Source organism: Sorex araneus, chromosome 1 (assembly GCF_027595985.1).
Source record: "Sorex araneus isolate mSorAra2 chromosome 1, mSorAra2.pri, whole genome shotgun sequence".
Taxonomy (NCBI): Eukaryota; Metazoa; Chordata; class Mammalia; order Eulipotyphla; family Soricidae; genus Sorex; species Sorex araneus.
The window spans coordinates 344152265-344168216 of record NC_073302.1 but is presented as its reverse complement, the minus strand read 5'-3'; the positions used below and the strand labels follow the sequence as shown (position 1 = coordinate 344168216).

The 15952-nt window shown below is 43.8% G+C and overlaps 1 protein-coding gene across 5 annotated transcripts in view; it reads right to left on the bottom strand.

Moving 5' to 3' along the window:
• Nucleotides 1-15952, bottom strand: part of FUT10 (fucosyltransferase 10) — a 176426-nt gene that overhangs the window by 157817 nt on the left and 2657 nt on the right. For all 5 annotated transcript variants that reach the window (XM_055123721.1, XM_055123720.1, XM_055123717.1 and 2 more), the window contains exons 2-3: nt 9359-9713; nt 272-566 (exon numbers count right to left, since the gene is read on the bottom strand). In XM_055123721.1, the coding sequence (XP_054979696.1) occupies nt 272-566; nt 9359-9439 (376 nt within the window). In that variant the 5' untranslated portion in view covers nt 9440-9713. The remainder of the gene's footprint in view (nt 1-271; nt 567-9358; nt 9714-15952) is intronic.

Here is a 15952-nt window from a genome sequence, read left to right as displayed (position 1 = left end):
GCTTTCCTGAGAAGGTGGAGTGGGGGCAGGTAAAAATCACACTGCACATCAAATTAGGGGGACCAAAACACCTTTAGATTCCTCCACAGCTAAACTTAAGCTGCCAAAAAGTTACTTTGCAAGAATTTTTCTCAGACTATGTTAAAAACAAAGGCATAAATCAAGAAAGAGGAATAAAATTTCTCTCCACCATCTATTCTTTTGGGAGATAATTGATAACTTGGCTTTGAAGAAAGATGAGAGACATGAGAGAAGGGAAATCCCTGCTTACCATAAAAGAGGAATGCTTTGGTCTTGGGATGATAGAGGTAACTTTTGTTGATGGTGAAGAAACAGGTATCTCCTCCACATTGGCCTAACCTTCCGGTTTCTCCAGTCAGTGGGGACCACCAGAGCATAATGGGGTAGCTCTCGGCTTCTGATCTGGATCTCTTATGCACTGTCCGTGCTTCCTTCTTGCGAAGTAAAGAGAGTTGAGTAGCCTCTTTTGCAGTATTTGAATGTCCACCTCGCACTTTGGAACTTTTTAAATTCTTCCTTTCAAATTTTCCCAGTTCAACTACTACCTAAAAGAGAAGACATAGTTTTTTTTAAAATTTGCATCGCAGCAATATTTTTGACTGGTTTACAAGACCATAGAGGAGTACAGATTCCTGCATCTTCAAGTCTAGGTTATTAGATCATTCCCACCACCAGCATCCTCCACCACAGCCCACCGGGCCGGCCACCTTTCAGCCCTTCTGGGGTGACTCCAGTTCTGTGGTCAAGCCTCAAAGGTTTATTTTGCTTTGGCTCTTCCCTTGCTTTGATTCCTTTTTCCCTTCCCCAGTTTGATCCTTTATATACCATTGTAATGAACACAGTGCTGCTGTGTTCTTCGAAGAAATATCTAGAAGTGGAATTAGTGAATCATTTTATTTAGTTCAAAATATTAAAATATTATTTGATATTTTGAGAAGTTTCCGTCCTGTTTTTCCATACAATATAGACCAATTTACACTCCCACCAACAGTGCCTGAGGATTCCTATTTCTCTACAACCTAACACTTTTGTTTCTTCCATTTTTTAAATTTTACTTTATTTTGTTGGTTTGTGGGCATACTCTGTGGCACTCAGAGTGCATTCCTGGCTCTGCATTCAGGGATCACTCCTGGCCAGGCTTGGGGGATCACATGGGGTTCAGGGGATTGAATATAGGTTGGCCATGTGCAAATCAAGCACTCTACCCACAGTTCTGCTGCTCTGGCCCCATTTCTGTCCTTTTTTTGATTAGATCAGTGTCACAGAGTGAAGTGATATCATTGAAGTTCTGACTTGATTTTTCCTGATAAGCACAGATAGATGCATATTTCTTTTTTTTTCTCTTTTTGGGTCACACCCATCAAGGCACAGGGGTAACTCCTGGCTTTGCACTCAGGAATTACTCCTGGTGGTGCTCAGGGGACCATACGGGATGCTGGGAATTGAACCCAGGTCGGCCACGTGCAAGGCAAACATGCCCTACCCACTGTGCTATCGCTCCAGCTTCTAGATGCTATTTTAAATGCAGGTATTGGCGATTTATATGTCTTCTTTGGTAAAGTATTTATTCAACTCCTTTCCTTGTTTTTTGATGGATTTGGTTTTTTGGTTATTGAATTGTGTAAGCTTAAATGCCTTGGATGTCAGTCCTTTTCACCTGCATGTTATGCAGATATTTTAACTAATTGGTAGAATGTCTTTTTTTTTTTAATAATAGTGTCTTTGGTTCTGCAAAAGCACTGCAGATGTGGCTAGAAATGGAGTCTGGCTGGCGAAGAGCCAGCAGAGGAGCAGAGCAAGCAGTGTGGCCCCCTTGGCAGCTGCCTGTGTTTTGAGGGTCCAAAATACTTGTCTCGAGTTGCTAATAGGCAAGTAATGGCCAGTGGAAACCAACACTGTTTGTGCGCCTGGGAGAACACTCTTGACCACAGCACTGAGAGCTCGGCTGCTTGCTAAGATGAGGGGAGAGCTCACCTCATCAAGGATTCGCCCTCATAACCTAGTGGGTTGGAGAGTGAACTCTAACAAGGCACCTACCAACATAGCTGTCAGTAAGGTTGTGAGAGGTCAGCAAATGGTGCCTGTGGGGTAAATCTAACCCCAGCTTACTCCTTGTGGTTTCTTGTCTCCCGTAGTGATGTTTTAAATACAGTATCTGGAATAACTTCTACTGTGATGGGTTGGGTGCTGTTGAGGCTCATGTGTGCTATCGCTTTGGGTCTCTGACAAGGAAGTCTGGCGATGGGATTCTGCTGAGCTAGATCACAGAGGCTACTGTTTTGTAGGCTCACCTGAACTTGCTTCCCTTTGGCCTCAATGCAGGGATTTCAAGGGTTTGTCTCCACTCTGCTGGATCGATGATTGGGGTCTTGTGTTCAACAAAACCCACACTATCTTCCCCTGGGTAAGTTCAATGCCTGAGAAACTCTTCCCAGCTGTAAGGTGTAGTGTCTCCCTGTTTTCTATCCGCCTGAGCACTTTCTTCTTTTCTCCCCTCCCTTCTCTTTGTTGTTATTGTTGCTGCTGCTGTGGTTGATGAGAGAACCAGGAGTCACACCCGTTAGCTGCAGGGCACCGCAACTGATTGCACACGTTACTGTAGCTAAGGATCCACAACAGTGGAGCCACTAAGATGGTTCTTGGGCATCAGGGGTGATGGTGGCCAGTGAACTCGAGGTCACTGCCTCACTCTAACAACCAATAAAGAATATGTAAATATCTCCCGATTCAAGACCAATATATATGTAGGGCCGGAGAGGTAATATAGTGGGTAAGGCTATTGCCCTGCATACGACCAATGCTCACAATCCCCATTATCCCAAATGGTCCCCTGAGCACAACCAGGAGTAATTCCTGTGTGCAGAGCCAAGAGTAACCCTTGAGCATTACTAGGAGTGACCTCTACCACCCCCCCAATAAAAGACTGAAATAAAAATTGAGAAGGACTGTGAAAGCCAGGAGAAATAAAAAATTATACTAACTTCTAAAAACCATGGATCACCTATGACACAAAAGCATTAGGAGAGCAATATAATCGCTGAAAACTAAAGGAAAGTCTAACTCTTGCCAATAGCTTCCTCAGCATTTTTATGATAATAAAATAACATGACTGTTCTCAGTAGCTTGATGGAATAGTTGACTTGTAGCCACAAACTATCTTTTCCCGCAACCTTCCTCTGCAAATATACAACACACAATATTAAAGACATTTAGAATTAAATCAAGAGAACAGAAAAAGCCAAATGAAAGCCAACTTTTGCATTCTGACCACAGAACTGAGGTGATTCAAGGGAAGGGGGGAGGAGGGGAGAGAAAGGAAAGAGGCACAGTGAGCTGTGTGGGAGGATGATGCGCCTTGGTGACGGATGTGGGTGCCAACATAGATTTGAAGAGGTATGCAACTATGCCCTTTAGCACATACAGTATTGTAAACCAGCATTGCATCAATAAAAAAATAAGCATTTTTAAGCCTCTTAGAAAAGAAGAAATATAATTTTCTAGACAAATTTTGTTCCATGTTACTAATCAATATTTAGTATGTAAGATATCAATTCACTTTCCAAAAAATAGGGATACTTTAATGAAATATTTTTATTTTCTGGCTTTTGGGTCACACCTTCAAAGTTACTTCAAGGCCATTCTAGACTCTGCTTGGGGGTGACCGTCAGCAGTGCTCAAGAGACCGTATGCTCAGGGATCAAACCCTGACCTCCTTCCTGCAAAGCTTGAGTGCACCCTTTTGAGTTATAGCCAATCTTAAGGAGAGTTTTTCTGCCAAACAGCTTTCAAGAAAAAACTAACTAAGCCTAGATATCAGGTCATTATAAAAGGTAGAAGAACACATTAAACAAAATCATAGAATAAGTCCACTAAATCCAGAATATGGCCAATCCAACACAACAAATGACCCAGTTTCTTTAACAAATTCATGAGATGAAATAACAGAGCAGAATAAACTTTCATATCATAGAGAAAATTAAAAAACTCACAAAACTTGAGACATACAAACCAAAGGCAATCTGTGGGATTTGACTATTCCAAACTCAGAAAAGCACTTTTGGAAAGACTAATTTTTGACATGACTGAGAAATTTTTAACTTGACTTAAAATACATGGAGTACTAAATAATTGTTACTATGTTTTTAGATGTGAAAATAACAGTGTGATTACTGAGATTTGTTTTAAAATATACCAAATGGGAGCTGGAGTCATAACACAGTGAGGAGGGTGTTTTCCTTGCACACAACTGACCCGGGCTCGATCCCCAGAATCCCATATTGTCCCTCTAGCACCTCCAGGAGTAATTCCTGAGTGCAGAGCCAGGGGTAACCCCTGCGCTTCATCAGGTGTGACCCAAAAAGCAAGTAGCACTGTATCACTGTAGCACTGTCATGCCCATTGTTCATCGATTTGCTCCAGCGGGCACCAGTAAAGTCTCCATTGTGAGACTTGTCACTGTTTTTGGCATATCGAATACACCACGGGTAGCTTGCCAGGCTCTGCCGTGCGGGCGGGATACTCTCGGTAGCTTGCCAGGCTCTCCGAGAGGGATGGAGGAATCGAACCTGGGTCGGCCATATGCAAGGCAAACGCTCTACCTGCTGTGCTATGCTCCAGTCCCAAAAAGCAAAACAGAATAAAATTTTAAAAACACAGCAAATAAGTGAAGAAGAGCCAGCTCAGTGGCCAAGTGCTTTGCATGTAGAAAGGCCAAGGTCTGATTAGCCAGCTGCTTCTATCAGAAGCAGCCCCCATGCACAGAGCTCAGGGTAGTCCCTGGGCACTGCTAAGTGTGGCCCCAAGCCAAAAACACTAATTAGAAAAGCCCAAATATATTTGTGAAGTATTTATGGAGCTAAAACTCAAAATTTAGGAATAAATGAGGAGACAAACACACCCCAAAAAGCTACAGATTCCGTATACTGTGAGGGAGGGCTCTTACCTAATAGAGCTGGTGTGCTTAAGAGACAATCAGGATGCATGGAGGAAAAGCCATGTGAAAACACAGGGATCAATCTAACCTCCGTGGGGCAGAGGGTGGAAAGCGAGTGAGTCCAGCACCCACCCAGAGCCCCTGTAGGAGGAAGCCTCCACACTCCACAACTCCCACATACTCACAGCCGGACTCCACTGCTCAGGATGCGCGTCATCCAAAAATTAATCTGTTTGACTGGTTAAAGAAACTTTGGTACATCTACACAATGGAATACAATGCAGCTCTTAGGAGAGATGAAGTCATGAAATTTGCTTATAAATGGATAAACATGGAGAGTATCATGCTAAATGAAATGAGTCAAAAAGAGAGGGACAGATATAGAGGGACTGCACTCATTTGTGGAGTATAGAAGAACATCACATGAGGCTGACACCCAAGGACAGTAGATACAAGGGCCAGGAGGATTGCCCCATAGCTGGAAGACTGCTTCATGACCGGAGGCGAGAAGATGGAATAGAGAAGGGATCACTAAGAAAATGATGGCTAGAGGAACCAGTTGGGATGGGATATGTATGCCGAAAGTAGGTAGTAGACCAAACATGATGACCTCTCGGTGTCTGTGTTGCAAGCTATAATGCCCAAAAGTAGAGAGAAAGTATGGGGAATATTGTCTGCCTTAGAGGCAAGGGCAGAGAGTCTCTTGCCCGCACGCCTGGCTATCTTCCCCAGGGCCCCTCGGAGGGGATGGGCTCCAGCTTCCCTCTCCACCCGAGCAGAGCTCCCGGTGGCCGAAGACCACCAGAACCTAGCTGCAGCCATGCTGGAGGCTCTCTACACGTTCGGACAGGCCTCATGCATGAAGGTACCGGCAGAGGAACCCAGGTGTGTGTAATCCCATCAATGGCCAACATCCAGGGACTTAAAATCAAGCTCTCAGAAGCGATATCTTTAGCCTACTTCTCCCTCTAGGAGAAACTGGCAATCTTCTGAGAGTTTCCTGCCCCCATGGGACAGCCTTGCAAGCTTCCCATGTTGTATTCATATGCAAAATCCAGTAACAAGCTGGATCTCATTCCCCTGACCCTGAAGAGCCCCCCAGTGCAACATCGTTAGGAGGGCCAAGTCGAAATAGACTTCTCAGATCTCAGGGAAAGGATGAAATGAGCCCGCCCGAGAAATCGGTGATTAACGGGATATTGTGATTGATTGTGACTGTGATAGAGGCAAGGGGAGGGTGGGAAAGGGGAGGTATACTGGGATATTAATGGTGGGGAATGTGCACTGGTGGAGGGATGGGTGTTTGATCATTGTGAGATTATAACCCAAACATGAAAGCTTGTAATTATCTCATGGTGATTCAGTAAAATTTTAAAAATTAAAAAAAATTAATCTTTTGAAAAACTCAGGTGTGCGGGTTTTGTAACTGAAATCTCCAGCTTTTGCAGGATTCGGAATGGGCTACCTCCGCCCCCACCCCCACCCCCGCCATCTCCCTATGCTTCCAGAAGCTCCAGCAATCAGACTCACATTCCAAAGCCCCCACCCAATCAAAAATTTAACTTTGGCTGTATCACCCTGTTAAAAAAATTGAATTCCTGAAGCGCACTGCTGCATTCACATCTGCAACATCTCAGACTCTCCAACACCGATAAACCAGGAGTAGCACACCACATTGGCTAGGATGCAAAGTAGAAGGAAACCAATCTTGATTAATAAAATATGAACACACAGGCTTAACCTGTACCAACATGTAATTACTCTCTTATATACGGGCTTAATGACTCCATGGTGAGATACAACAATCTTCACTAACTTTCTTCTAAGGAAACATATTTTGATCATTTTTAGCAATTTATAATAACCAATATGAAATAAATTATTGAAGACCTGCTATAGGGACAGTTTAAAAGATGGTTAGGAAGGTTGGAAATAATGGTCGTGAGAAGATGCAATTGTTGTGGGATTGGTGTTTGAACAGTGAATCTCTGTAATAAATCATATGAATAACTTTGCAAAAATAATTTGATAAAATGAAAAATAAACCTCCATGAGCCAAGAAGAGAGGTCCCTAAAGAAATACACCCCTCTGACACCCAGATCTTGTATCTAAAGCATCCAAAACTGTGAGAAAATAAGTTTTATTGCTTAAATACCCATTCTGAGGGACACTGTTCTGAAGATCCTAGCAAAGAAATACTTCATCCATCATATGAAATTCTTTTCTTTTCTTTCCTTTTCCTTTCTTTTTTTTTCTTTTCTTTTCTTTGCTGTTTGGGTTACACCCAGTGATGCACGGGGTTACTCTTGGCTCTGCTCTCAGGAATTACTCCTGGTGGTGCTCAGGGGACCATATGGGATGCTGGGAATTGAACCCGGGTTGGCAGCATGCAAGGCAAACACCCTACCCACTGTGCTATCACTCCAGCCCCAGAAAATTCTTTTCTTTTTTTTTTTTTTTTTTGGAAAGGCCTCTTGCTCTCTACTTTATTTTTTTTTTTAATTTTTTATTGTGGAAAGTTACAAAGTTACAAAGTTTTCAGGTTTAAATCTCAGTTATACAATGCTCGAATACCCATCCCTTCACCAGTGCTCATATTCCACCACCAAGAATCCCAGTATAGCTCCACCCCGCCCCCTCACACCCCAAACACCCCCACGCCCCTAGCCCCCCCACCCTAAGCCCCCCCCCGCCTGTGTAACTAATAAATTTCACTTTACTTTCACTTTGATTGCATACAATATTTCAACAAAACTCACTATTATTGTTTGGAGAGTCTCTCCCCTAAAGTCAGACCTGCTGAAAAGGAAGCATTAGGTAATTTGTTTTCCATTGCTGAGGATGAAGAAGTGTGAGGTCGAGTGACCACACTTAGCGGCCTCTCAGTTTTGGGTTTCTGTAAGAAAATTCTTTTCTTAACCCCTCTTTTATCCCACTAATATGGCCAGAGATAGCATGGCACGTAAGACACTTGCCTTGTACACGCAGACCAAGTTTTGATGCTTCACACCATATATGGTCCCTTGAGTAACACTAGTGTGATCCCGAGCCAGGAATGATCCCAGAGCCAGGAATGATCCCTGAGCATCCCTGGGTGTGACCCAAAAATGAAATAAAATAAATAAAAACATCTTGCTTATGTGGCAATTTTTGTCAACTGCCTTGCAAGGAAACCAGTCAGAACAGAAATGTTCAAAATGTAGAGCCCTATTTTTGCTTTTAGGAAACTTTGGAAAATAACATCGTGCACCTCTGAATATTGAAGCACTCACTGCATCATCAGTGGACTGGAAAACAGCCCAACTCTGGGTGACAAACCATACTCTGAGTGGCAAACTGAAAATAACATCCTCTCAAAGGTTGAGCTCTGGTAATCATACCACTTCTCATTCTTGAGAATCTTAGAGACAGCATGCATATCAACAATTTGGCAGTTATTCTGACCTCAAAAGGAAAGCTGTTAGCTTAGACATAGACATTACTTATAACTGGAAAATAGTAAATGTCTAATCAAATAATCTAATCCCACAGAGGCCCAAAGAAAACTCCAGCCCATCCTGTGCAAACAGGTCCTGGAGGTATCCAAGACAGATGTGGAAGGTGTCAAGCATTTCCTCTGATAAGAAACCAGATTTGAGCCAAAAGTAAGCCCGGAGCACTGCCAGGTGTGGCCGCCCCTAAACCAAAATAAATAGAGAAAGGTGGTAGAAGGGCAGCACCAGACTGTTTACCAAAGCGCTTTTATAAACATGATCTCATCCAAGTCTAATCAAGATGGAAGATTGATCCTACAGCTTGAAAAAAGCCCTGGGCACACCTTCCTGTGCTTCAGCTGGCACCACACCCACAAATCATCTTTAAAAGACCTTGGCACTGCATGCTAGACACCTGCTACTTGAATGGGTGCAAAAAATCAGAACTCTTAGCTACAATGTTACTATCATGCTATCCTTGTTACTTTCATTTGAAATCAGCTAATACTGCTGAACAGAATCACAAACTGATCCTCCCTCATTGATATTGTTTCTGCATAACATATCCACTCATTAAATCTGTTTCATTTGTCTCAAATGCATATTCCCAGGGCTGGAGGGATAGCACAGTGGGTAGGGTATTTGTCAGGCACGTCTGACCTGGATTCAATCTACATCCCATCTGGTCCCCGGAGCCCACCAGAAGAGATTCTTGGGTGCACAGCCCAAAGCCCTGAGCACCGCTAGGTGTGGCCCCAAAACAAAAATAAATAAAGAAATGAAATTAAATGCATATTCCTTCTCTCAGCGAGAGCTTGGCCCAGCAGATGAAGCAAAAAGGAAAGAAGTTGCAGTCCTGAGAGAAGGACTGGCGGCAGGACTGGTGGGAAAGGCCCAGAGTCAACTTCCTACAACCCGAGTTCTTGGTACCTGAAGGGTGATGAGCAGAAAGACAGTAGCAGCGAGGCAGAGGCATGATGCCAACACCTTCCTCCTCTGAATGCACACCATGCTGCCCTGCTCCAGGTAAGTGACAGTCAGCTACCTTGGTGACCAGGTACCCTCCAGTCAGTCCATAGCCCGAGACAACTTCACACAGAGGTGCCATCTGGGTGCCAATTTCCTCCACAGCCATTCCTGCTGGGATCTGATCTCCATGAAGCAGGGAAATGGGAGCTCCTGAGTGATCCCAGCGTGGCATTGAGAGAGAACAGCATGCAGTCTTCGTGAGTTATCATCAGAGCAGCTGGAGATTCATCAGAGTGGCAGACGGCATCCAAAAATTCTGTAACAAATGAAGAATCTTTTATCCATTGTGCAGGAGATTTCATAAATGGAGTTGTGTAGCTCTTCAACACTTTAAAACTAGAAGGGACCTTTGAAATCATGCAGTCCCAATCCCTCACACACCAAAAATAACAAGGTCAGAAAGGTAAACGGATTTTTCCAAGGTAAAAAAGCCCATTAGAAGAGTGACAGATCTCCCGTCAAGGAACGGAGTCTAAGATTCTGTTTTCACCCTGTTGTCTCTACCACTGAAAGACAATTCCAGAAGTCATTTACATGCAGTATTTTCTTTATGTGTAGCTCCCAAAGGCATCTAGGACTACAGATGGCCTATCTACTCCTGAAAAACTAGTAGGGAAACAAAAGTGTAGTCACTGACCAAAAATGAATAGTAGTTGGAGAGATATTTAAAATTTGCCTTATTCAGAAAATAGGGCGAAGAAATGAACAGAAACTTTCCCAAGGAAGAGATACAAATGGCCAAAAGGCACATGAAAAAGTGCTCTACATCACTAATCATCAGGGAGATGCAGATCAAAACACCCATAAGATACCACCTCACACCACATAGACTGGCACACATCCAAAAGAACAAAAGCAACCACTGTTGGAGAGGATGTGGGGAGAAAGGGACCCTTCTACACTGCTGGTAGGAATGCCGACTGGTTCAGCCCTTTTGGAAAACAATATGGACGCTTCTCAAAAAATTAGAAATTGAGCTCTCATTTGACCCAGCAATACCACTCACTGCTGGGAATATATCTCCGAGAAGCAAAAAAGTATAGTCTAAATGATATCGACACTTATATGTTCACCGCAGCACTGTTTACAATAGCCATAATCTGGAAAAAACCTGAATGCCCTAGAACAGATGACTGGTTAAAGAAACTTTGGTACATTTATACAATGGAATACTATGCAGCTGTTAGAAAAAATGAAGTCATGGGGCCGGAGCGATAGCACAGCAGGTAGGGCGTTTGCCTTGCACACGGCCGACCCGGGTTCGATCCCCGGCATCCCATATGGTCCCCCAAGCACCGCCAGGAGTAATTCCTGAGTGCAAAGCCAGGAGTAACCCCTGAGCATCGCTGGGTGTGACCCAAAAAGCAAAAAAAAAAAAAAAAGAAAAAATGAAGTCATGAACTTTGCATATAGGTGGATCAACATGGAAAGTATCATGCTAAGTGAAATGAGTCAGGAAGAGAGAGACAGACATAGAAAGATTGCACTCATCTGTGGAATATAAAATAACAGAGTAGGAGACTAACACCCAAGAATAGTAGAAATAAGTACCAGGAGGTTGACTACACGGATAGGAAGCTGGCCTCACATTCTGGGGAAAAGGCAGCTCAGATAGAGAAGGGAACACCAAGTAAAATGTGGTTGGAGGTCATGTGGGGGAAGGGTGATGCGTGCTGAAAGTAGACTAGAGACTTAACACAATGGCCACTAAACACCCCTATTGCAAACCACAACACCCAATTGGAGAGAGAGAACAAAAGGGAATACCCTGCCACAATGGCAGGGTAGGGTGGGGGGAGATAGGACTGGGGGGTGGGAGGGATGCTGGGTTTATTGGTGGTGGAGAATGGACACTGGTTAAGGGATGGGCTCTAGAACATTGTATGAGGGAAACACGAGCACAAAAATGTATAAATCTGTAACTGTACCCTCACAGTGATTCACTAATTACAAAATAAATAAATTTAGAAAAATAATAAAATAAAATTTGCCTTATCCTCAGCAGATCCTAGTTTAGTCCCTGACACCACATATAGTCTTATGAGCACCGCCAGAAGTGATTCATGAGCACAAAGCCAGGAATAAACCCTGGTACTTCCAAGTGGCCCTAAAACGAAAACAAACAAACATAGGATGATTTGGGTCACAGAGAAAGGGTATTGGAGCTTGCTTCGCAAGTGGTTGACCTCACTTCAACTCTTGACACCACATATGAACCCCCAAGCATCACCAGGAGTGACCCATGGCACAGAGCCAGCAATAAACCCCGAGCACCACCAGGTATGGCTCAGCCTCCATCCTTCCCCACCACAACCCTAAAGACACACCAGGAGAATGCACAATGTGGTTCTACAGAGCTCCTAGGACCCGACCGCATCAGAGCTATGCAGCTCTGGGATATATGGTTAAAGAAACAATTAGAAATACCAAAATGATGTAGAATTCTGGTTACAAACCTTGAGGTAAATGGTGCACTCCTTTCTCGTGGATCTACCTTGATTTACCTTAAAATCCAGGAAAATTTTCCATTCCTCAACAAAAGAATCTTGGGGTCAGCAAACAGTAAAACATTCCCTGTTCCCTTATCTACGGAATTCTCACATTGCACAGTGACTAAGAGAACAGGCCCTAGTGTGAGCCTCGTTCACAAAAGCAGATAATAATGATGCTCAACCAGAGGAAACAAGGAGAAATGATGTGAGCATAACAGGCATCTCTTTCTTAGTCTGGCCCATAAAAATAGCCCCAATAATTACCTTACTTTTCGCTATTAATATTTATTATGAAAAATGAAGTTGAATTCATACAAAAAAGCATGCTGCTTCCTGATAAAGGGGATTTTTGCATTGTATGATTGAGACTTAAACCTGAAAGTTTTGTAACTGTTCTCATGGTGATTCGATAAATTAATAAATAAATAAAGTGGATTTTTGTTGTTGCTTAGTTTGGGAGCCCTATTACTCTTGGATCTGCACATAGGGATGAATCCTGGCAGGTGCAGGGTAAAATACTGGGTGCTGGGGGATGTACTTGGGTCAGATGCATGCAAGGAAAATTCCATTTGCCCCTCAAATGGAATTTAAATGAAGAAAATACTTTGCCAAAGAAAGGGAGATGGCTAATATTTGTCTTGCCATATTATGATAATATGTTAGAGGTTAGCAGACAAGAGCTCATTCAGCTCTCACACAACTTTATGAAGCAGCAGTTACTGTTCTTTTCCTTTTCTCCTTCCTTTTTAGGCTCCCAAATGATGACCAGTGATATTCATAATGATTCTCGAGCAATTATGCCAGCAGTTCAGTGCAAGGTCCACGGATGCAGGACAGCTTGGGCACCACAGTGCCAGGGCTTTGGGGGCTCTCTAGGGCTACAGGCAGCAATACTCAGGACCAACCAGTGCCAGGCACCAGACTGAGGTCTGCCACATGCAGAACATGCATTTTAACCCCTGAGAAATGCTATCTCTCAGGCTTCTCTCCTCCTCTAGGGGGACAAAACTGAATTTGAAGGTCATATATTGCCCAAGACCGTAACTCGGTTAAGTTCTATTAACAAAAGCTGGCTGTGCTCTCTAGCTCATGCATATTCTTCTCTTTTATAACTCTAACCTTATATAATAATGCTCAGTAATGCCACCACCCAGAGATTATCTGCCTGACTCACAAAACATCTGTGCAGAATAGCTTTCTGTCAGCTGGTATACTAGAGGGAAAGAATTACAAAAATCAGCTACAAATCTGGAAAGTACCTTTCCTGCTACGGGGTAGACACAAGTAGCTATTAGCTTCTTGAAATATGGAGCTGTCAGGGCTGGAGCGATAGTGCAACAGGGAGAGCATTTGCCTTGCAAGCGGCAGACCCAGGTTCCATCCCCCAGCATCCCATTATGGTCCCTAGAGCACTGCTAGTAGTAATTCCTGAGTGCCGAGCCATGAGTATCCCTTGAGCATCACCAGGTGTGACCCAAAGGGAAAAAAAATGGAGGTAGCACAACGGATTCCAATTCTGCCCCTGACTTTTATACATAACAGAAAACACTTTATCATTCCATTTTTTGTTTATTTGGTTTACAGTTTTTTAGCAATGCTAAGAATCAACCCAATGGCTTCACATATGCAAGGTAAACGCACTACCACCGAACCACATCTCTGGCACTGTTAATAAGTCTTTCTAAATCTCTGTTTCTCCTGTAAATGTTAGCTGTCATTATTTCTCTTCTGTGCATAACTGATACAACCAAATCTTCAGAACTGAGGGCCAGAGCGACAGTAAAGCTGGTAGGGTGTTTGCTTTGCATATAGCTGACCCGTGTTCAATCCTGGGCATCCCATATGATCTCTTGAGCAACACCAAGAGTAATTCCTGAGTGCAGAGCCAGGAGTAATTCCTGAGCATCACCATGTGTGGCCCCAAAACAACAAACAAATCATCAGGACTGAAGAGATAGACAAGGGATAAAGCATTTGCCTTGCATTTGGGCAACCCAGGTTCAATTTCTGGCATTGCATGTTTCCCTAAGTTGAGCCAGGAGGGATCTCTGAGCACAGGGCTAGGAGTAAGCCCTGTGCATCACTGGGTGTGGCCCCAAAGTCAAAATAAATAAATAAAATTGGAAGATATTATTTTTTTAAAAACTGTGTGTTACCTCTTATAGCCTAGTTCTCCCTTTCGGGAGCCACAGAGCCGTACCGAGAGCTTCATGCCTGCAAGGCAGAGCCTGGCAAGCTCTCCGTGGTGTATTCGATATGCCAAATACAGTAACAGCAAGTCTCACAATATAGACGTTACTGGTGCCTGCTCAGGCAAATCCATAAACAACGGGACAACGGTGCAACAGTGCTATATACACTGTCAATCTCTTTCCTGAATTGAATCAGTGATTTCAAGAAAACCACTACAATCATTAGCTTGAAACATATACCCTACCTTACTTTTGAGCTACCTTCCCCCCTCTTCAACTCACACATGATTATTCCCGATCTTAGGACCCAAGAGCGTCTCGTGTCACCTATCTATGTTGTCCACAGCACATTCACTGTCACGCCATTCTCTAAGCCTCGAGAGACTTCCCAGTTCAGTAAGCCTGCCCCTCGTCAGAGATCAACAGGGAGACTCTGGTGGATCTACAACCGTGTGTGCTTCTTTCTACCCAGATCCTGGAGAAATGCAGGAAACCGAGAGATTTCAGGGCATTTCCCAAAGCAGCTTTATTGGGCGCAAATGAAAATAACTCAAAGATAATACAGTGGTCAGGATGCATGCCGTGCATCAACCTACACCAGTTTTAGGTACCCAGCATAGCCAGTACAGCTCTGGAGCCCCCTGGCACGGGGAGAGGGGGGTGTGGGGCGCCCTGAAAGCCCAAGCACTAGTGGGGACACTCGGGTCATTGTTGGCACCTAAGGTCTGAGCAGAACCTGGGCCTCTGCTGTAATCCACTGGCCTGGATAGTTAAGAGAATAACTGGGAGCTTCAATCCCCGTCATCCCATAGGGTCCCCCGAGCATTACCAGGAGTAATTCCTGAGTGCAGAGCCAGGAGTAACCTCTGAGCATCACTAGGTGTGACCCAAAAGTCAAGAGAGAGAGAGAGAGAGAATAGCTGGGAGAGGCCCAGGTCCCAAATACAGCTTAGGAGCCTGAACATAAAAACAGATAAACAAAAATAAAGCCAGTAAAAGCAATAGTGGTACATTTAAACATTGAACTATTTTTCTAATTGGTAGAAGACTTCAACCAGTGTCTGCAACTGGTCCGTGGACACCTAACACACCCACACTTTCTACTGGAACGCAGCTTCCTTTACAAACATCTATGTGTGTTTCGCTGCTTCTCACTTTCTTTCACAGACATCATGATTTGCCAGACAGTTAGTTTTAGATAAAGAGTGTTTTGAGTTGTGGATTTCGATTGGGAAAGTCGTTCTCTTCAGTCAAGCACACTCACCAAGACCGGGAGAGAATGAGAGAGAGGGAGAGATGGGACACTGGTAGCCACGGAAGTGCAAACTGGTGGTTACCCAGGAGAAAGGAGTCGAGTCTAGGCCAATACCTTCATGTTCCTCTTGCAGAACTGATGATACTGTTTCAGAAAAATTAAATTGGGGGGTGGGGCTCACATTGGGTGGTGTTCTGGGCTTCCTGATGGCTATGTGCTCAAGGGTCACTCCTAGAAGAACTTGAGGGGCCATATGCAGCACTGGGGATTGAACCCAGGTTGACCGCAGTCATGTCAAGTGCCTTAACCCCTGTACTGTATCTCCAGCTCCAGGAACACAACAAAGCACTCTATACAATAGTAACACAGTCACTCTTGGTGGGTCATCTTAATGCAGAAAGTAAACAAAAGCAGGCTCAGAACCCAAATTACGTATCCAAACTAGAAGCATTTAAAAGGGAGCAGTACCATTAAAGGGTGTGGGACATAATACTATGGAGATTTGATATCATTCTAAGAACTAAGGAAGCTCCCCCAAATCTCCTCTTTTTTCATT